Genomic DNA, 21,544 nt, shown 5'->3' on the forward strand with positions numbered 1-21,544 from the left:
CCAGGCGACAGAGATCAGTTTCCCGGGATAAAATGGCTGTTTTGGAGGGTTGAGTCTATGGCATCATACCCTGCTGAGGCTGCTTGCCACCCCAAGCCTCACTGTCCCAAGGCTCCACCCCCAAATCTCCAGGAATTTCCCAACCTGGAACTGGCAGCCCTAAGGTGAATTGATCTCTGTAGCTGGGAGATCCGCTGTGATTCCCAGACCGCTGCCACTGCTGATGGGGGGGGGGAGAGGAAGCAGGTGGGTGGCTAGGAGCACTGCTACCACTGCTGCACTGTGGAGTGGGGGAGGAAGCAGGCAGGAGGCTGAGAGAGTGATGGGGGCAGAAAGAAAGAATGATGGGGTGGGGGCAGAAAGAGAGAGAAAGAGTGATGAAGTGGGGAGGCAGAAGAACAACGAGAAAGATGACAGGTCAGAAAGAGAGAGGAAGTCACATGCATGGAGAAGAAATAGTGTGAGAGAGGTAGGGGGTGAGGAGAGGAAGCAAAGGTGTGACGAATGAGATAACCATCCCGCAAGTTTCTTGCGGGTCTCCACTTGTATCTCCTATTGCAAGAGTCCCAGAGCTGGACCGAGGGACACTGCTAATTTCTTTACACTTACCTGGTAGGCCCATCTAGGGAGAAATTGTATATTAGAAATGCCCTGTTAGGAGATATTATGAAGGAAGGCTTTGTCAAGTTGTTAGATAGTGTTTAAAATTCTTTCCCATATGTCAGTCAGTCTGGCCTGCTGAGTGAGAGAGGCCCAGAGCTTCGTGAAGGGAACTGCTAAATTCTTCGCAGGCCCAAGAGAGAGGACTGAGGCATCACCCTTGAACTGAGGCACGAATGTCTCGGCAGCTCCATAAAGTGGCAGCCAACATCTTACGTGAACATCATTTATTACTGTAGAGAAATTGCCAAACTGCCCCAAAATTGTATTGTCAATGGCATCCGTTCACTATGGATTCTAGGAAAAAAGAGGTCTTTGGAAATAGGAACATTTTGCAGAAAAAAATAAAGAACTGGAAACTTTCCCCACCCCATCCCTTTGTCAACCTTCTTTAACACTGCCGTCCACAGCAAAGTTTATTTCAGAGGGCTTAGAAAAGTGTGACTCCGCTCAGCTTTGCTGGGTATTTCTTCCATCTCCGGGGTAAACCATGGAGCCAGCCTCCTGTTTGAAGGAGGAAAAGGACGCTAGAAAGAAATCCTCAACAGTGCCTCAAGGGGACTCATGTTCGAGGCCTGGACAGAGTCTCCGGCAGAGATACCTCCCAGGCTCCCCTAGAAACTTCCGGAGTCTAAAGCGTGGAAGAGAAGAGAGAACTCTGTGAGACCATGTGGTTCATCTCAAGCTGAGGTCCCTTAGCCCCGCTTCTGATATTTCTCAGCCAGATAGGGCTACAACTATCAGAACATGATGCCCCCCATTACCATCTTGGATACTTGGAAGACAAGGATACTACCAGCTAAGGCACAGGTATCAAACATACAGCCTCAGGCTGGAACGTGCCCAGGACTCTTTTCCGGCCTACGAGCAACTGGTCATTACCTTTATTGCCAGATGACAGAGGTTATGTAGCATGTCCCCGTATAGTCCCAGAGATAATATGCAACGGGCGGTGGGAGGGTGGGCATCAGGGAGATGAGGGTTGCCCACGCCTGTGCTCTGCAAAGAGTTGGTGGACTTGACAGCCTATGCATTGTGTTCTGTAGAAGGGGATGAGTGGTATTGACACTGGGCCATGTGTGAAGAAGAAGAGGAGATTGGATTTATACCCCGCCCTTCACAACCCAAAGGTGTCTCAAGAGCGGCTTACAAGCTCCTTTCCCTTCCCCTCCCCACAACAGACGCCCTGTGAGGTAGGTGGGGCTGAGAGAGCTCATGGCAGAAACTGCTCTATTTCAAGGACAGCTCTTATCAGAACTACGGCTTGCCCAAGGTCATCCAGCCAGGTGCAAGCGGAGGAGTGGGGAATCAAACCCGGTTCTCCCAGGTTAGAGTCCGCACACTTAACCACTACACCAAACTGGCCACCTTAACCACTACACTAAACCACTACAATGGCACAAACTGTGATAGCAGGCAGGTGCGGGAGGCTCCAGTGGAGAGAGCCACTGCTTGGACCCTGAGATGATTCTCTTGTTCTTGCTCCTTTGCTGCCAGCACCGCCACTGCCTGGGCCTGCTAAGCCCCCCGCTGCCGCTGCCAGAGACCTGGTTTCTCATGGGGAGGCAGGAGGGTCCCAGAAGCCAACGGAACAGGTGGACACGGTCCATGTTCAGGTACGGCCAGGGTAGCAAATTGCCCACAACGGAGTGCGTCACGAAGGGTGAGCGGGTGGCTGGAGCAGCCACGGGGGAGAGTTGCTTCCTGTTATCTGAGGGGGTGGAGATGGAGGGGGATGCCCACCTAAGCTTCAGCATTATCATCATCTCTGCAGACGGGGGGGGGGAATTGTATTAAGTGTGTGATGGTGACGGCAGTGGAGGGATTACCACGTGGCATCCCTCAACCTGAGGGGGAGAGGCTAAAATTAAACTTGACATCAGTCTCACTTTGTCGGGCCGTGTGTGCCATACAATGAAATGCCAGGTACTGGAGACATTAACTCTATAAAGGACGCAGGCAAACTCAAATTAACAATAGAAATTCTTACTGAATGTACACAAACATGAACACTCTTACAGTATTCTCTTTATTTACGAGTCTTTGATAACTGGCACCTCTTACTCTGAATTACTGCATCCAACTCTGGAGTCAACATCTATACTGTAGCAATCTTGAGCATGCTGTTCAGGGGTGTCTCTGTAAGCTGAGACATACTTTTGATTTATTGACATTCATTACAAAAAAGAACTGTTCCCCGATGTATATTGTCCCAAACATGCAGAATTTTAGAAGCAAAAGCCTTAAGTTAAGGGAAATTCAGACCCCCAAACTGGTAAAATTTGCTAAGGCCGACTTCAGAAAGCTTATCCTTCAGTAAAGCAAGAGGCTGCTCCCTCACCTATTCATTAATCCGATTCATCAGTTGTTGTACCGAATCCATTGGATCTTCTAAGATAAATACCAAATCACCAACAAAAATATTGTAATTTATATTTATTTCCTCTTATTGATGTCCGTTTAATACAGGAGTCTTCCCTAATAGTTCTTGTCAGCCCAACGTTAGTATAAGCAACAGTGGAGATATTGGACAGCCTTGTCGTCCCCTTTTCAATCCATATATTATCTGTCAACTCATTATTTACTACTATTTTTGCTTTCTGCTTTGTATATATAGCTTCAGTAGCCCTTATAAAGTTAGTCTCAAACTTCATTATTTTCATCTGTTGGATAATAAATTGCCAGTTGACATTGTCAAATGCTTTTTCAACATTCAAGAATATTAAAGACATCTGTTTCTCTGGATGTGCTTCATAATATTCTAATATATTTAAAACTGTTCTCACATTCTTCAGCTGTCTTTTAGGTAACAAACCTGCCTGCTCCTGATGTATAAAGTCTATTAGAACTTTTTTCAACCTTGTAGCCAAGATAGTTGCAAATATTTTATAATCACAATTCAGCAAGGAGATAGGTCTGTAGTTGTTTTTTTCCTCTTTAGGATGTGTCCTCTCTGTATGAATCAATGATATAGTTTCTTCAGTCCAAGATTCTGGTATTTCTGGTTTTTTCTATTAGCGAAGAAATTATGTTTTTATATGGTAAACAGGAAACCAGCCAGGGAGGCAGTGGGGCCCTTGGATGACCAAGGGGTAAAAGGATTACTGAAGGATGATATGAAAATGGCTGAGAAGCTGAATGCATTTTTTGCCTCTGTCTTCACTGTGGAAGATGAGAAGTGCTTGCCCACTCCAGAACCGCTGATTCAGGAGGGGTGTTGAAAGACCTGAGTGAGATTGAGGTGATGAGAGGGGAGGTCCTACGACTGATAGACAACTTAAAAACTGATAAATCACCAGGCCCAGATGGCATACATCCAAGAGTTCTGAAAGAACTCAAATGTGAACTTGTGGATCTCTTGACAAAAATATGTAATCTTTCCTTAAAATCTGTCTCCATTCCTGAGGACTGGAAGGTAGCTAATGTCACTCCCATCTTTAAAAAGGGTTCCAGAGGAGATCCGGGAAATTACAGGCCAGTCAGTCTGACGTCGATACCGGGTAAATTGGTGGAAACCATTATTAAGGAAAGAATTAGTAGGCACATAGATGAACAAAACCTATTGAGGCAGACTCAGCACGGTTTCTGTAAGGGAAGATCTTGTCTCACTAACCTGTTAGTGTTCTTTGAGGGGGTGAACAAACATGTGGACAAGGGGGATCCAATAGATATTATTTACCTTGACTTCCAGAAAGCTTTTGATAAAGTTCCTCATCAAAGGCTCCTAAGTAAGCTCAAAAATCATGGGATAGAAGGACAAGTCCTTTTATGGATCAAAAACTGGCTAGTTCATAGAAAACAGAGAGTGAGTGTAGGTGGGCAATTTTCTCAGTGGAGGGTGGTAAGCAGTGGGGTACCGCAGGGATCAGTACTTGGTCCACTGCTTTTTAACTTGTTCATTAATGATTTGGAGATGGGAGTAAGCAGTGAAGTGGCTAAATTTGCGGATGATACAAAGTTGTTCAGGGTGGTGAAAACCAGTGAGGATTGTGAGGCACTCCAAGGGGATCTGTCAAGGATGGGCGAGTGGGCGTCAACATGGCAAATGGGGTTCAATGTGGCCAAGTGCAAGGTGATGCACATTGGAGCCAAAAATCCTAAATATAAATACACATTGATGGGGTCTGAACTGGCAGAGACTGAGCAAGAGAGAGATCTTGGAGTTGTAGTGGATAACTCACTGAAAATGTCGAGACAGTGTGTGACTGCAATAAAGAAGGCCAATGCTATGCTGGGGATTATTAGGAAGGGTATTGAAAACAGATCAGCCAATATAATAATGCCCCTATATAAATCAATGGTGAGACCTCATTTGGAATACTGTGTGCAGTTCTGGGCACCACACCTTAAAAAGGATATTATAGCTTTGGAAAAAGTGCAGAAAAGGGCAACTCGAATGATAAAAGGGTTGGAACACTTTCCCTATGAGGAAAGGTTAAAGCGCTTAGGGCTCTTTAGCTTGGAGAAAAGACGACTGAGGGGTGACATGATCGAGGTTTATAAGACTATGCATGGGAAAGAGCAGGTAGAGAAAGAGGTACTTTTCTCCCTTTCTCACAATACAAGAACTCGTGGGCACTCCATGAAACTGCAGAGCGGTCGGGTTAGAACGGATAAAAGGAAGTACTTCTTCACCCAAAGAGTGATTAACACTTGGAATTCACTGCCACAGGAAGTGGTGGAGGCTACAAGCATGGACGGCTTCAAAAGGGAATTAGATAAGCATATGGCGCAGAGGTCCATCAGTGGATAATATCTTGGTTGTTGATGAGTCCATTATGATCCATTCTTATTACTACCATTTCTATTTCTCGTTGTCATTCTTTGTGGACTACTTTCCATGGATGGTTTTTTGGCTGTGCTGGCCTCAAATCCTTCATCCGAGGCTATTGAGTAGGCTGATGCTTCCTCTTCTTTTTCCGTTGTAGTAACTTTTGTTTTTGCTTTCTTTGTTTCTTCCCATTGTAAAAGTTTTCCATAACGATCCAAAAAGTCTTTTGCCTTAAAGATGGAGTCCAATCTAAATCTTTAACCTTCAAATGTGAAAAAACTCCTTCTGGAATAAGCCATTGAAATGTAATTGAATTTGCTGTCAGTTTGGAGATCAGAAATACATATTCTTTCCTGCTTTGTCTTATTTTCCAGGGAATTTCTCTTACAATCTTTACTTCCTTGTCTTGTATTTTAAGAGGATTATTCTGTGCTTCTTTCCATGCATGATCTCTAACCAACTTCCTAGTAAATTTCACATGTACTTCCTTTGGAAGATTACTCTTCCTTGCATAGGCAGAGTTAGCTCTATATAAAAAGTCAACCTCCCTCTCCATTTCTTCATATTCAACTTCCATGAAGTCTGCCAATCCTTCTGCCATAACTCTGATTAGCTCTTCTCCTTTTTATTCAGGTACATTCTGAAATCTTAGTATATAAGCAGCTCTATCCATTTCCAATTGAATCAGAGAGTCCAGGGCCATCTTCTGCTGTGTATCCAACCTGTCCATCATCAATGATGCTGCTTCAGTTTTCTCTTCGGCTTTTTTGGTTTGTTGTCCCACCTCTATTATTTCCTTATTTTCTAGTAGTTGTTCGTTAAGATCAGCCATTTTAACTTTTACATCTCCAATCTCAGTGTTTAAGTTTTTCATTTGATCTGTGACTTGTATTAAGGCTGTCTGCACCTGATTTAGGTCCGATTGTAGTCTGTCTTGCAGATCATTCTGCACCTGGCTTAAATTTACATGAAACTTAGTTTGCATATCCGTCTGAGTTTGGCTCAGGTTAGTTTGAAAGATAACTTGCATATCATTTTTAAAGTATTTCAGAGATTCTAGTGTCAACATAGTTCCCAGTGATTTAGTCTCTGTGGTAGGCGAAGATGCTGCAGATGTTAGGGGAGTATTTTTCTGAGTTGGTTTACTCATATTCCCGGTTTATAAAAATTATTTTTATTGTTATACAATTAATCACCCAAGATCTATTTGTCCCTCCCCCTTATTTTCTATTTTACCAGGCTCAATATTAAAATATCAAGAGCCAATATCAAACCATAAATTAAACTCAATATTATAAGTATCTTCCAATCCAGACCCCCCCAAAATTTTCACTTAAATTATGCTACTAGTTTATAACACTTTAAATGTAACATTCATCAAATAAAAATTCTCTAAGCATCTTTTAGTACACACATACACAAACACACATAAACAAACCAGGGGGGGGAAATGGATAGATTACAGGCCTCTTCAATTGTTCCTGTGTCTCCTCAGTAGCCCAAGCACATCCTGTTTCAGGGCTCTTTACAATTATACAGATCACAGTTAACTTCCAGTTCCAGTTTAATTAGCTCCCAATATATTCCAAGCAAAAATTGAAATGGAGGTAGATCCAAAACCAATAGCAGATGGGAAATAATAAAGGAAATCCAAACTTCTTTTATATTCCAACCAGGTAAAATCCAATAAAGTCTAACAGGTAAAGATCCATTTTCCATTAGTAATAATAACTTAAAAGCTACAAAAAAAGTTATCCAACAAAGGTAGATGGAAAAATACAATAAAAGTAGGTGGAAAAAACAGTCAGTCTTTACCAAATGTATGATCCAAAGGTAGCTATAAGAGTAGCCAGTGTTTTCCAGCTTTATAATCCAACCAAAGTGGGTAGCAACATAGCTTCTAACTTCTAATTACCACTTCTAGTTACCGTCCAGCTTACATTCTGCAATCTTCCTTTCCCATCAACAGGAAAAACCAAATCCAGTTCAGACATCAAATTCTAATTGCTTTTAACTCATTATTCCCTTTAATTACAGTTTTTCTCCGTCTCAGGGAGATAAGAGAACGTGAAAGTTAAATGCATGTAGTTAGCAAAAAAAAGGAGGGGGATAATCAGGCTTTAAACACCATCTCTCATATTTGTTCCCTCTCCAAACTTCCTTGTTTAAAAGTATTTATAGCCAGATAGGGAGGGTAAACATTTACATCTTTAACTCACGGTTTTGAGACGTTTGCAGACATATTCTCTTTGTTGTTTATCTACGCTGTTCCATGCAAGCAGCTGAATACCAAAATGGTGCTGTGCCCACTGGGAGATTGGGGCTTATCTCCAGGTCTCAACCCTCAGTCTAGCCGACAGAAGTGATCCAAAAATGCACCCCGCTATTTTCAGAGACCCCTTCCAGGGGCCTCCTTGGGTCTAGAGTCCTCTAGAACCTCAAAAGAGAACATCCCTGGAGCTCCCTGGGACGTTACTGACCTTGCTGCTGCATCAATCCTAACGCACATACTTTTCCAAACTAAAGTAGTTAGACAAAAAAAATGATTTTCTCACTCAGCTCAAGAAAGGCACAGTCTCAATGGAGGAATTCAAGGGGGGGAATGAAGAGTCAGAGGTGGGGAGTAAGCCTTGGCCCACGGCTTAGTCTTGGTCATTTCTGACTTGTGGAGACTGAGGCGGGGGGGGGGGGGGGATGTCTTTGGCCTTTCTGGGTTGGGGGGGCGGGGGGGGGGGGGGGGGGAGTTTCCACAGTATGGGAGAATCTTATTTCTCTCTCCTGATTCTCTCTGAGAGAATCTGGGGGTGAGCGGGGAAGATAGCTGGGACTTGGAAATTCGGGCCCCACAGTGTTCACACTGAAACTCCCAACAATATCTGCCCATTTCTACAATATTGTATTTATATGGCAGTCCAACCCTTTTTATGGAGCTGCGGTGGCTCAAGTGGTTAAGACGCTGAACTGCAGGTTGTGGAAGGTCGGTAGTTCAGCATTTCGAGACCCGAGTGTGCCGCATGATGGAGTGAGCTCCCGTCTCTAGTTCCAGCTCCTGCCAACCTAGCAGTTTGAAAGCAAGAAATTGCAAGTAGATAAATAGGTACCGCTTCAGTGGGAAGGTAACAGCGTTCCGTGCGCCTTGGTGTTTAGTCATGCTGGTCACATCACCACGGAAACGTCTTCGGACAGCGCTGGCTCTTCAGCTTGGAAACGGAGATGAGCACCGCAACCCTAGAGTCGGATTCAACTGGCTTTCGAGGAAGGGAACCTTTACCAACCTTTTTGAACTTGCTGGGTAGTTAAGCTGGGGGACATAACCATTTCCTTTCATTCCAAATTAATCCTGCTTCCAGAACTCTCTGGGCTGCAAAACAGAGAGATCCCCAAACGCTCACAGCAGGCTGAAATGGGGAGGATATTTATTTATTTATTTATTTACATGTGACTTCTATACCGCTCATGACCCCTACTGGGTCTCAGAGCGGTTTACAAGTGGACTACATTATTGTAGTCAGATCCTACCTAGGGCGACAATTGTGCAGGGAGGGGTTGCCTAGCAGCACCCGGACGACAGGCTTCTCTCCGTACTTGGTGGCTCCGGCGTAGTCTCAGCATTCTGGCGAGCGGCGACCATCAGCGGGCTGCCGATCCGCCAGACGCCGCCATTGTTCTTCCTCGCCGCCACTGCTTCTCTTACTGCCATATAGGGTTGGGGGATGCCTCTCTAGAACTCCTAGTCAGAAAAAAGTTCGTAAATTAGGGAAGCCTGCTCTGTTACGCCAGTAATAACCAGGCTGTAGATATCGACCATCCTCCGTTTGCATATCTCTGCACAGGATTTGGAAAACATAAAATGTTTTTGCCAGTTTTACAGATGTCAGAAAGAGCTTGGCGGATACTCTGAAGTAATGAGTTTTGAAGAGGAGGGCAACCACTCAAAGTTAAATACTTTCTGAACCTCCAGTATCTGGGCGTTTGAAGAAGATCCTCATCTGAACCAACTACAGGAAGTTTCATCCTTGCAGGGATTCTCTGAGGAACAGGAAGGTAGGACCTCTGTCTCAAGCTCTTGAAACACTGTTAGTACTTATGAGGTTCCTCCTCTGTGTGGACTCATCAGTGCTTCAGGAGATATAAGCTGGTCTTGAAATTCTACCCTGATAACACATTCTGGTTTTCTTCCCTGTGAGATCTACTTCAGTCTTCAATCATGTCTAAAGCTCTTTCCACAATAAAATAATTTTTAGATGCTATTGAATCTCTGTCCACACCCTGGGCATTCAAAAGGTTACTCTCCTTTGTGAGTTGCTAGGTACCCTTCAAGAGTTCCACTCTGACTGAATTTTTTCCGTACTCTGAGCATTGAAAATGGTTCTCCCTTTTGTGGATGCTTTGATGCCTTTGAAGAGTGTCACCGTAACTGAATTTTTTCCATACTCTGAGCATTCCAAAGGTTTCTCCCGTGTGGGTTCTTTGATGCCGTTGAAGACTGCCACTCAGACTGAATCTCTTTCTACACTCTGAGTATTCAAAAGGTTTCTCCCCTGTGTGGGTTCTATGATGCTTTTGAAGAATGCCACTCAATCAATGTTTATTTACGGTCCAAAGTGCCATTCTCACTGAATCCCTTTCCACACTCTGAGTATTCAAAAGTTTTCTTCCTCGTGTGGATTCTTTGATGTTGTTGAAGAGTGCCACCCAGACTGAATCTCTTTCCACACTCTGTGCACTGAAAAGGTTTCTCCCCTGTGTGGGTTCTTTGATGCCGTTGAAGAGTGCCACTCTCACTGAATCTCTTTCCACACAATGCGCATTCAAAAGGTTTCTCCCCTGTGTGGGTTCTTTGATGCTGTTGAAGATGGGCACTCCGACTGAATCTCTTTCCACACTCTGAGCATTCAAAAGGTTTCTCCCCTGTGTGCGTTATTTGATGCTTTTGAAGAGTGCCACTCTGACTGAATCTCTTTCCACACTCCAAGCATTCAAAAGGTTTCTCCCCTGTGTGGGTTCTTTGGTGCTTCTGAAGAGTGGAATTCATACTGAATCTCTTTTCGCACACTGAGCATTCAAAAGGTTTCTCCAATGTGTGGGTTCTATGATGCCTTTGAAGATTGCCACCATGACTGAATTTCTTTCCACACTCTGAGCATTCAAAAGGTTTTTCCCCTGAATGCGTTCTATGATGCTTATGAAGACTGCCACTCTCACTGAACCTCTTTCCACACTCTGTGCATTCAAAAGGTTTCTCCCCTGTGTGGGTTCTTTGATGCTGTTGAAGAGTGCCACCATGACTGAATCTCTTTCCACACTCTACACATTCAAAATGTTTTTCCCCTGTGTGGGTTCTATGATGCCTTTGAAGAGTGCCACTGTGACTGAATCTCTTTCCACACTCAGAGCATTCAAAAGGTTTCTCCCCTGTGTGGGTTCTTTGATGCTGTTGAAGATGAGCATTCCGACTGAATCTCTTTCCGCAATGTGAGCATTCAAAAGGTTTTTCCCCCACATGGGTTTGTTGATGCCGCTGAAGATGGCTACTCCGACTGAATGTCTTTCCACACTGTGAGCATTCAAAAGGTTTCTCCCCTGTGTGGATTCTTTGATGCCGTTGAACATGGGCACTCCGACTGAATCTCTTTCCACACTGTGAGCACTCAAAAGGTTTCTCCCTTGTATGGGTTCTTTGGTGCAGCTGAAGATTGCCTCTCTGACTGAATTTCTTTCCACACTCCGAGCATTCAAAAGGTTTCTCCCCTGTGTGGGTTCTTCGGTGCCTCTGAAGAGTGGAATTCATACTGAATCTCTTTCCACACTCTGAGCATTCAAAAAGCTTCTGTGCTGTGTTTGATCTTCGGTGTACAAGAAACTGTGTTCTGTATCTGAAGTACTTTCTACAATAAAAGCATTTACATGCCTTCATTATAATGTGGTTTGGAAGAAATACATTACCCTTTCTTCTATTGGAGAATATCATTCCATTCTTAGAGCAGATAAATGGCTTCACCTCTAAACGAGTCCATTGGTGACGGCTTTGGACTGGGATTTCATGGAAGCCCCTTCCCTGGCAAGGAATGGATTTAACCCCTCTCTTCACTGTATGGCTTCCTTCCTGCCTCTGTGGTCCATGTCTATTAATGACGTTTCCTTCGGCCTGTTCATTCTTGGCTTTTTTCAGTGAGAACCTCTGAAATTCCCAAACTGACTCCTCGACATCTCCTGCTGGAATAAAGAGGGAGTTCCAGTCACTGGTCACACAAGAAGCGAAGCCACTCCTGATTCATGAGTGTGCATTTTTGTCTCCAGAGCTGCAGGTCCCAACCTTTCCCTGGCCAGCCCTCCAGTAGACCTGTTTTTATATTCTGACTACCCCTCCCCTCTACGAAACTCCCCAAAAATCCTTTAAGGGAAAAGTGGCAAAGACCTGTTCCTTTTGCCCTTCCCATCTGCCTTGCCAAGCAGGTCTCTTGATGATGAAATACAAAAAGCAATCATGATTTCTAGTCCTGTGACTGTACAGAGAGCTTCCTTCTAGGTGTGATGAGAAAGAAGAGGAGCTGGTCTTCAGACTCTGATAACACATGTCTGCTGGGCTATGGGGAGAAGTCAGGACCTCACCAAGTAAACTCCACAGTTTTAAGGGAACCGCCATGATTTTTGGAAGGGATGCCCATTGTTGGGGGAGGGAGTCTGACTCATCCAGCAATGCTGTTCTGAAGTAAATACCTCACCTTTCCCTGGGATATCTGGTATTTAAGGACAATGCAGCCCCTAAAGGGACTCAAGGAGCCACAAGTGAGCTCAGCCCCAGGAAGAATTCCCAAGATCTCAGGCCCCAAAAGGCCTCCCTCCCTCCTTACCCAGAAAGCTTTATAATTCGACCCAACCCAGAGTTCCTTAGAAGTGAAGCAGAAATCCACCATGGCTGTTCTCTGCCCCTTCCCTTGACAGAAGGATGAAGCATACTCACTTCCAGCCCGTTCACTTGATATGGAAATATTTTGTTGAGATCCTGTTGAGGAAATCTCCACCCCTTCGTCTGTGTGTACTGCAGTCTCTCGTACATCCGCACCTTCTTTGAGAGAGAGAGAGAGAAAAGAGGAGGAAGAGTCACACAAGACCTTTGTCTGTTTCCACCTCAGGCCGTGACACCCACCCTGGCTCCCATGCTGGCGACAACACTGGCCACAGTTGCCCCTGGACCAGCCAGGTGTGTCGGCTGCTTTCACTGCCACCTCGACTCCTGGAGTCCTCCTGGGGGGCCGTGATTACAGGCCCAAGCCTCAGAATGACATACTGCTGCACAATATTTTGATTCACACATTATCACAATGGCAGCCATTCACACCTTTGGCAAAGATCCTTACCCAGAGAGGCCACGTTCCCATAGTTGTCCAGCATGACTTCCAGGTAGAGAGCTCTTTGGCCCGGATCCAGCAGGGCCCATTCAGCCTTGGTGAAATACACGGCCACCTCCTCAAAGGAAGCTGGAAACTGAAAGAAAAAGCAGACTTCCTCATCAGAGATCGTGCCGAGCGAGACTGGCCGCTGGAAAGGGGCATTCTGGGATGGCCGGGATAGAGAGCGTGGCAGGGGCCAAGGGAGTGGCGCTCAGAGCCTCTCTTGCTCAGACACCGTAGAAGCAATGGCAGGAGCAAAAGCCCCCCTGAGAAAGAAGGGGGGACTCAGGCGGTCCCCTGTTCATCTCCCCTACCTGGACTCCAGGGGAAGAAGTTGTTTCCACTTCTCCACAAAGATGACTGCTCGATACCATCTCTTCACTGCCTGTGAGGAAGAGAACGTTGGAAGAACAGGGGTTAGCCTAGACGTTGTATTTTATTTGCTTGTTTGAATCCTGATTCTTTTTTTAAAAAAAGATATAATTTTTTTGGATTTTTTTGAGGAAATACAGAAAAAAGAAAAGGGAAGGGAATAAAAAGTAAAATTACCAAACCACATTATGCAGGGCACTTTTTGCAAATATAAAGGACTATCCTTGATTCAAATTCATAAAGTTTTAGGAAAAATATATAACATAATAATTTTAAAAACCTCTATAGCTACCTACTCAACATTCTACCATTTTCTCATATCAGGGGTGGCCAAATTTGATTAATGTAAGAGCCACGTAGAATAAACATCAGAGTTTTGAGAGCCACAAGACAGAAAAAAATTTTACACACACATTTTTATTGGAAAATAAACAAATTCACTTTTTATTAACATTAAACGAGACTGCCAAAAATAAAAAAAAAAGGGACAAAACCAGATATGGATAATGATATTTATTTGTTTGCTAAATATATTTATTTGTCTAAGAGAGTGAGAAAAGTGGAAAGAATGAAAGAGGTGGAAAGAAAGAGAAAGAGAGAGAGAAAGTAAATAGATGGGGGGAGGTGAAGGGAAGGAGGAAGAGAGAAAGAAACAAAGCAAATAAATGGGGGAGGGGGGAGGGAGGGGAAGGAAGGAAGAAAGAGAGAGAGAGAAAGAGAAAAACAAGGGAGAAAGAGAGAAAGAAGGGAGAAAGAGAGAAAGAAGGATGGAAAGAATGAAATTGGGCACTATTAAACCACTCTCTCAGGCGACCGACTCCCACTCTTTGAAAACCTTATTTCCACTGAAAGACCAGTGTCTATCAGCGGCTGCAGCAACTCTTAATAAAACCAATATGGCGGCAGCTACCAGAGGTCTCTTCAGATGAAGTGGTGACTATGATCGCTCTCTCTAGGGCACTGAAGGGTATAAAAGATGAGATCCTCGCCAATATCTCAAGTTTATTACAACCTTTAAATGCAAGACTTGACAAAAATCTCCTGTTTGTTGATTCAAGTTGAGTAAACTGCAGAAAATACCATGCAACGAAGCCTCCACTCACAGAACGATATTTAGGAACTTAAAAGAAATAATGATCACATGGCAGATCGGATATTGGCAATGGAAATCTCTGCTAGAAATCTGAATATGAAATTCAGAGGCATTAAGGAAGTACTGGAGAATAGTGCTCGTCTTTCATCTTATATGGCAACACGGCTCGCCTCAGAGCTTCCAACTAGAAACGGGGCTGGCGCCCATTATTGTACGGGCCTCCAGAATTGGTGCACTCTTGCAATCTACAAGCAGAGGCACGAGAGACATTTTTGTTACTTTCATGGATCCTAGGGAATGGTTCTTTCCACCATCACGGGGATAAAGTCCTGGTATTTCAGGATCTACACAAAGTAGTCATTGTATGTCAGAGAAACTTAAAGCCTGTTACTAAAAGCCTTGCTACAGCTGGCATCCGATACAAAAGGGTAGCTCCTAGCATGCTACAGATTCTTCATGAAGGTGAAATGCTGTATGCCTCTGATGAGGTCAGTGGTTTACAACTTCTTCGTAGCCTGAATTTACGACCCTCTGATGATCAAACGAAATGATCCTTCAAACGCAAGCAGTTTGGCAATCTACTTGCCGTTCAAACATTTCTAGAGATCAATGGAACAGGATATGGACCTCACCTCTCTTTAAATCTCTCTATTAGCATTAAACTTCAAACCTTAAAAAGGATATTATACCTTTGGAAAAAGTGCAGAAAAGGGCAAGAACTATGAGGAAAGGTGAAAGTGCTCCAAGCTTGGAGAAACGACGACTGAGGGGTGACATGATCGAGGTTTATAAGATTATGCAGGGCTCTTTTTGTAGCAGGAATTCCTTTGCATATTAGGCGACACGCCCCTAATGTAGCCAATCCTTCAAGAGCTTACAGAGCTCTTCTTACAGGGGCTACTGTAAGCTCTTGGAGGATTGGCTACATTAGGGGTTTGTCACCTAATATGCAAAGGAGTTCCTGCTACAAAAAGAGCCCTGAGATTATGCATGGGATAGAACAGGCAGAGAAAGAGGTACTTTTCTCCGTTTCTCACAATACAAGAACTCTAGAACGGATAAAAGGAAGTACTTCTTCACCCAAAGAGTGATTAACACATGGAATTCACTGCCACAGGAAGTGGTGGCGGCTAGAAGCATGGACGGCTTCAAGAGGGAATTAGATAAGCATATGGAGCAGAGGTCCATCAGTGGCTATTAGCCACAAGGTATAGATAGGGACTCTGGGGCAAGTGATGCTCTGTCTTCTTGGTGCTTGTGGGGTGGGGTCAACAGTGGGAGGGCTTCTAATGCCCTAACCCCACTGGTGGACCTCCTGATGGCACCTGGTATTTCTGGCCACTGTGTGACCCAGAGTGTTGGACTGGATGGGCCTTTGGCCTGATCCAACATTGGCGTCTCTTATGTTCTTATGTTCACTGAACATTCTATATCATGGGTACATAACCCCACATCAGTTATCTCTCATGATTCTCACGTGGCCCCCTTACTGTTGGAAGCAATGTGGCATGGTGGTGACATTTGAACACTGCTAGTGGGAATGTCCCTTCATCAACACATTCTGGCTTCATGTACTTGAACATATTAAAACTACTACTGGACTTAGTTTGCAAATTACACCAGAACTCATCTTCCTAAATCACTGGCCTGACCTGGAACACCCAATTTCTAATAGAGATCTAATCGCAACTTTGTTATTAGCGGCTAAAACAACCATTGCTTCCAAATGGGGAGATAAATCTAGACCCTCTCTTACACTGTGGCACTCAAAACTCCGGAATCTTTTCATAATGGAAAAAAAATTACTGACCGACTGATTCACTCTAATAATCACTCCTCTCAATCCAAGTTTATTGCAAAATGGTCTCCTGTTACTGAGTATATGTCTACTCATGACATAGTTCCACGGAGATGTCAACCATTGAACTTATTATTGTTTTAATGTCTTATCACACTGTTGTAACTTTTCGTGTTTTATACTAGATAGTCATCTTTGAACAAACGCTGTTATTATCCCTATTGAGGTTCTTGAGACGGTTCCTATCTCAGGCAGGGCTCTTTTTGTAGAAAAAGCCCGGCAGGAACTCATTCGCATAATAGACCACACCCAACAGCAGAAACTCATTAGCATATTAGGCCACACCCCTGACAACACAGCTCATTAGCATATTAGCATCCCCATGTTACCAGAAGTGTAGTCATCCAGCCACACCCACCTTTTGCTTGTTATTCTGTTTACCCTGTTTGTTTTCAAAACCCAGGGCTTTTCTTGTAGCAGGAACTCCTTTGCATGTTAGGCCACACACCCCTCACGTAGCCAATCCTAATGAGTTCCTGCTGTTGGGTGCGGCCTATTATGCTAATGCGTTCCTGCTGGGCGTGGCCAACTCAGGAGGCAGCCGGAACTCTGTTCCTGTGCGTTCCTGCCCAAAAATAGCCCTGCCTATCTGTATCCCTGGTATTTTCATTGATGCTGTTGTCACAAGTTCACGCTTCTATACAAGTGTCTGTTGAGTCAATAAGTATTGATGTCATATTATAACTTTTTGCATTTATTTCATATACTACTTTATTTCTCTATGTACTCCTTTATTCTTACAGTACAGATATTACTCTGTCGACCATGATATATTGTTACATCTTATGTTATTATTTGATCTACCACAATGAAAATAAAGTTTCAAATTAGTTTCAAATTAGATTTTAACCCACTGAAGTTGGGTTCCACCGCCCCCCCCCCCCAATTTATAATGCACCTTCTGTCATTTAGGTAAAGGTAAAGGTTCCCTTGCTCGAAAGCCAGTCGAATCTGACTCTAGGGTTGCGGTGCTCATCTCCGTTTCAAAGCCGAAGAGCCAGCGCTGTCCGAAGACGTTTCCGTGATCATGTGGCCGGCATGACTAAACACCAAAGGCGCAGGGAACACTGTTACCTTCCCACCGAAGTGGTGCCTATTTATCTACTTGCAATTTCTTGCTTTCAAACTGCTAGGTTGGCAGGAGCTGGAACTAGAGATTTACTGGAGCTGGAACTGTCATTTACTGGTAAGCAAAATAAGCAAAAACTAAACAGAGAGACGAAGATCCAGAAAGAACTGCAAACATAACTTTCTTTAACTGTCTCAATAACTTCCTTTAACTTTTATTCAGAGTTGTGTTAAATGTAGGTCAAGTATTGATCCAGGCTGATCTTGCGCAATCTTTAAAACTCCGCTCTTGCTCATTAGTGAGACCAATTGGGGCTGGTGATCTACCTCTGACCCCTCCGTGATCTACTGGTAGATCACGATCCACCTGTTGGACATACCTGAGTTACATGATAAAACATGGACAACCTTATAAAAATTTGAATATCATCTTAACATAACAGTTTGTTGTGAGAAGAATCAGTCTGTAACTTTCATCTATATATCTAATAGCGAAGGCGCCCCCTTGCGTACGGATACTTATTTCTGCGCATCGGGGGCACCTGGGGGGGAGGGAGATTTTCGTGCACACTTGGGGCAGTCCCCAGGTGTGCACAAAAATCTGAAAAGTTGGAAAAAATATCGGGGGGATACTTAAATCCCCCCAAAAGTAACAGAGCGTCCCCTCCGCATGCGCAGGGAACGCTCTGCAAACTGCCTCGCCAACGCTGCTTCGGAGCTGGGGGGAGGGGGGGAGAGACCAGCGAGGCCCGAGTGGCTTGCAGCCACCGGGCCTCGCTTCGGAGCCAAGGGGGGGGAGAGACCAGCGAGGCCTGAGTGGCTTGCAGCCGCCGGGCCTCGCTTCGGAGCAGGGGTGGGGGAGAGACCAGCGTGGCCCGAGTGACTTGCAGCCGCCGGACCTCGCTTTGGAGCCAAGGGGTGGGGAGACCAGCGAGGCCCGAGTGGCTTGCAGCCGCCGGGCCTCGCTTCGGAGCCAGGGGGGGAGATTGAGCCAGACTACAAATGTTGGTTATAGTAATAATAGAAAACTTGCCAGTTATTTTCAAATTCGTCTTTCAGTCTCTGATTAATGAAGTTTGTCAGTTTTGCCATAGCAGCATACTCTTGCATTTTGTCTACATACTTCTCAAGAGTTGGACAATCTTCTATTTTCCATTTGAATCCTGCTTCATGCACCCCTGTCCCCATGGCTGTGAAACCTTGCCCTGTGTACACTCAAGAAAATGTGTAACGATTGTGAGTAAACTCGAGGGAGAGGTGGAAGAGAAGCACCAGGTTTCTATGCGCCTCAAGGGGGGGGGGGGTGTGGATAACACATTTCAGATTTCTGTGACACTTGGAACTTATCCTGTGAACCCCAGAGCTCAAAGACTGCAGAAACCAGCATCCGTGCTCAATCAGACCAAAAGCCCCGGTGCGCCATTCTCCCACTGGCTGGGCCCTCCCGCATGCCCTTGAGTCTGGGCTTCTGGGAGAAGGCGTGAAGAAATGAGGTCAAACTGTACATCACAATCCCATCTGTCCAAAAACCCAGATGTGACGTTAGCACATCTGAAAAATCTAGGGTAATATCAAGGAGTTTCTAGACTGTCTGCTGATGCTCTGATGTCACAGGTCTAGATTTTCAGCAGGACACAACACCATGACAACCACATCCACCCCTGGCCCCACCCCCAAAGTTCCCAGGGATGCCGGGTTCACTTTCCTTTTTTGAGCCACCTTGAGTCCCTCTAACGGAAGGTATGTGAGAAAGGAATATTTTAGTTAACACATGGAATTCACTGCCACAGGAAGTGGTGACAGCTACAAGCATAGACGGCTTCAAGAGGGAACTGGATGAACATATTAAGCCACAAGGTATAGGTGGAACACTCTGTCTGGGGCAGTGATGCTCTGTATCCTTGGTGCTTGTGGGGCAATAGTGGAAGGGGTTTAGGCGCTCTGGTCTTGCTGGTGGACCTCCTCGTGGCCCCTGGGTTTTGGCCTCTGTGTGACACAGAGTATTGGACTGATCCAAACTGGCTTCTCTTCTGTTCTTATGTCCTAATGAGAATGGAATTGCGCTCCACAAATCTGTATAATTCTCCCTTCCAGTGAATGGCTACCATGGGACTGAGCCTCAGCCGTGTGGTGTGCAGAAGTATTTCTTTTTTCTCCTCTCCCGAACCTTCTATCCAGCAACTTTACAATGTGCCCAGATTTGGGCACAAGGCACCCTTACCACGTGAGAGGGCATCCTGGGCACGCTCCGGGGCCTGCACCCACTGCTCCTCCTCCGAAGGAGGTCCTTCCTCCTCAGAGAACTTTGCTTCCATCTTTACAGGTCTTCCTCTCATCTGAAACAGCAGTAAGAGAGACAGGCAAGAGGAGGAATGCTAAAAACTAAGGAGGAAAATCCTGCCCCATCCCCATCCTCACCCCTGTCTTGATCAACAGAGCTACTTCAAAGGAATCAGGGTTGTGGTTGTCTGTCAACCCTGGTCAAGTGTCTGGAGGAATACATATCGGGCAGAGAGGCCTTAGGCTAAGGTCGGAGATTACAGCTTGAATGGACCACATGAAGCTCCCTCACCTGTCCTGCCTGCTCCTCTGCCTGACTCAGGAGGAAGCCTTCGGCCAGGGCCACCGCCTGGGAACTGGTCTCCGGCCCGCATCCTCTGACCCAGTCCTGCATTTCCTTGGGTAGAATGGCCAGGAACTGCTCCAGGATCACCAGGTCCAGCATCTGCTTCTTGGAGTGCCTCTCCGGCTCCAGCCAGTGGCTGCAAAGTCCATGGAGCTGGCTGCAAACCTCCCGGGGCCCAGCGGCCTCATGGTAGCGGAACTGCCGGAAACGCTGGCGATGTTCCTCTGAGACCCCGGTGTCCTGATGCACCGCTCTTTCCCAGAATCCAACACCACTCCACACCTGGATGGGATGGGGGTCTTCCCTTGACGTCTTGCCGATTCCTGGTCCTTCTGGGTCCTGCTCTTCCATCTCCTTCCCCTTCTATTGGGTTGCCTGCAAATGCAAAAAGATGCCTTTACTTACCCGGCATAAAGAGGGAGAAGATATCCCAAGGGCAGACAGGAATGTTAAGTAGAAGAAGAAGAAGAAGAAGAGATTGGATTTATACCCCGCCCTTCACTACCCAAAGGTGTCTCAGAGCGGCTTACAAACTCCTTTCCCTTCCCCTCCCCACAACAGACACCCTGTGAGGTAGGCGGGGCTGAGAGAGCTCTTGACAGAAACTGCTCATTTCCAAGCACAGCTCTTATCAGAACTATGGCTTGCCCAAGGTCATCCAGCAGCTGCAAGTGGAGGAGTGGGGAATCAAACCCGGTTCTCCCAGGTTAGAGTCTGCGGACTTAACCACTACACCAAACTGGCTCTGTAGATGGAGCTACAAGTCCTGCCGCCCCAGAGAGTGGACAAAGAGAAAATTTTCTCCCTCTCTCAAAATACTAGAACTTGAGGGCTGATGGTCAGTAGACTCAGGACAGAATACTTCTGTACACAGAGAGTGATTAAAATGTGGAATTCGCTGCCACAGGAATAAATAGCTTTCATAGGGGACTAGAGAGATTCGTGGAGGATAAGTCTCTCAATGGCTACTAGCCATGGCGACTGAGGGGAACCTCCACATTCAGGGGCACTAATCCTCTGACTCCCAGAGACAGGAGGCGGCATCAGGGGAAGGCCTCGGCCTCTCTGCCCTGTTGCTGGCCCTCCAGAGGAAGTGGTGTGGTCACTGTGGGAGGCAGGAGGCTGGACCAGATGGACTCTTCTGGTGTGATCCAGCAGGGCTTTTCTGATGTTCTCACTACAGGGGCCCTGTTGCTGAGGCCACGATCCTCATGGTGATGTGTCCCCAGGTGCCCTTCTTTGTCCCTCCTGGCCTTCTGGACGGAGTGGGGGGGGGGGGAGGCGTGGGTCTCTGCCTGTCCCAGGGGAGTTGCCTTGGGCTGTGACTCAGGGGCATGGGGGTGTCTCCATCGACACCAGGGGCCTTGCTAGGCTCTCTCTGCCTCCGCAACTGGTTGTTGTTGTTGTTTTAAATTCCCCTTTCCTCTGCTGCGGGGCCTTGGAATACCCACTAGCAGCCCCACCGGCCCCACAGTGGCACTGGGTCTTAGGATGGGGCTGTGGTTGATTCCCATTCCTCCCTCTCTCCCCACAAGTGCCACTGGACTCTCAATCTGTTCTCCCCCCCCCAACACACACACATACACATGCAATGACCTTTTCCACTTATAGACAAATTAAGGCTCTTCGCCTCCCCCCCCAGAACTGAAACCACCAGCAACAGTTTCATACATTTATTTCTTCTTGTACTTAAAGACATTGA

At 45.7% G+C, this 21,544-nt stretch overlaps 2 protein-coding genes across 2 annotated transcripts in view; one reads left to right on the top strand and one right to left on the bottom strand.

The window, feature by feature from the left end:
- LOC107106185 (zinc finger protein 850-like) overlaps window positions 1–21,544 on the top strand; it is a gene marked incomplete at its 3' end in the record, with an annotated part of 101,761 nt that overhangs the window by 55,111 nt on the left and 25,106 nt on the right. The window lies entirely within an intron of this gene.
- Window positions 10,020–19,531, bottom strand: LOC107106175 (zinc finger protein OZF-like). The gene is made up of 4 exons (XM_015406287.1): window positions 19,438–19,531; window positions 13,140–13,210; window positions 12,396–12,500; window positions 10,020–11,342 (listed from the first exon to the last, which is right to left on the bottom strand). The coding sequence occupies exons 1-4, from the start codon at window positions 19,529–19,531 to the stop codon at window positions 10,020–10,022; spliced, it is 1,593 nt and encodes a 530-aa protein (XP_015261773.1).

The sequence above is a fragment of the Gekko japonicus genome, unplaced genomic scaffold (assembly GCF_001447785.1).
Source record: "Gekko japonicus isolate JY-2015 unplaced genomic scaffold, Gekko_japonicus_V1.1 scaffold1578, whole genome shotgun sequence".
In the NCBI taxonomy this organism is placed as follows: Eukaryota; Metazoa; Chordata; class Lepidosauria; order Squamata; family Gekkonidae; genus Gekko; species Gekko japonicus.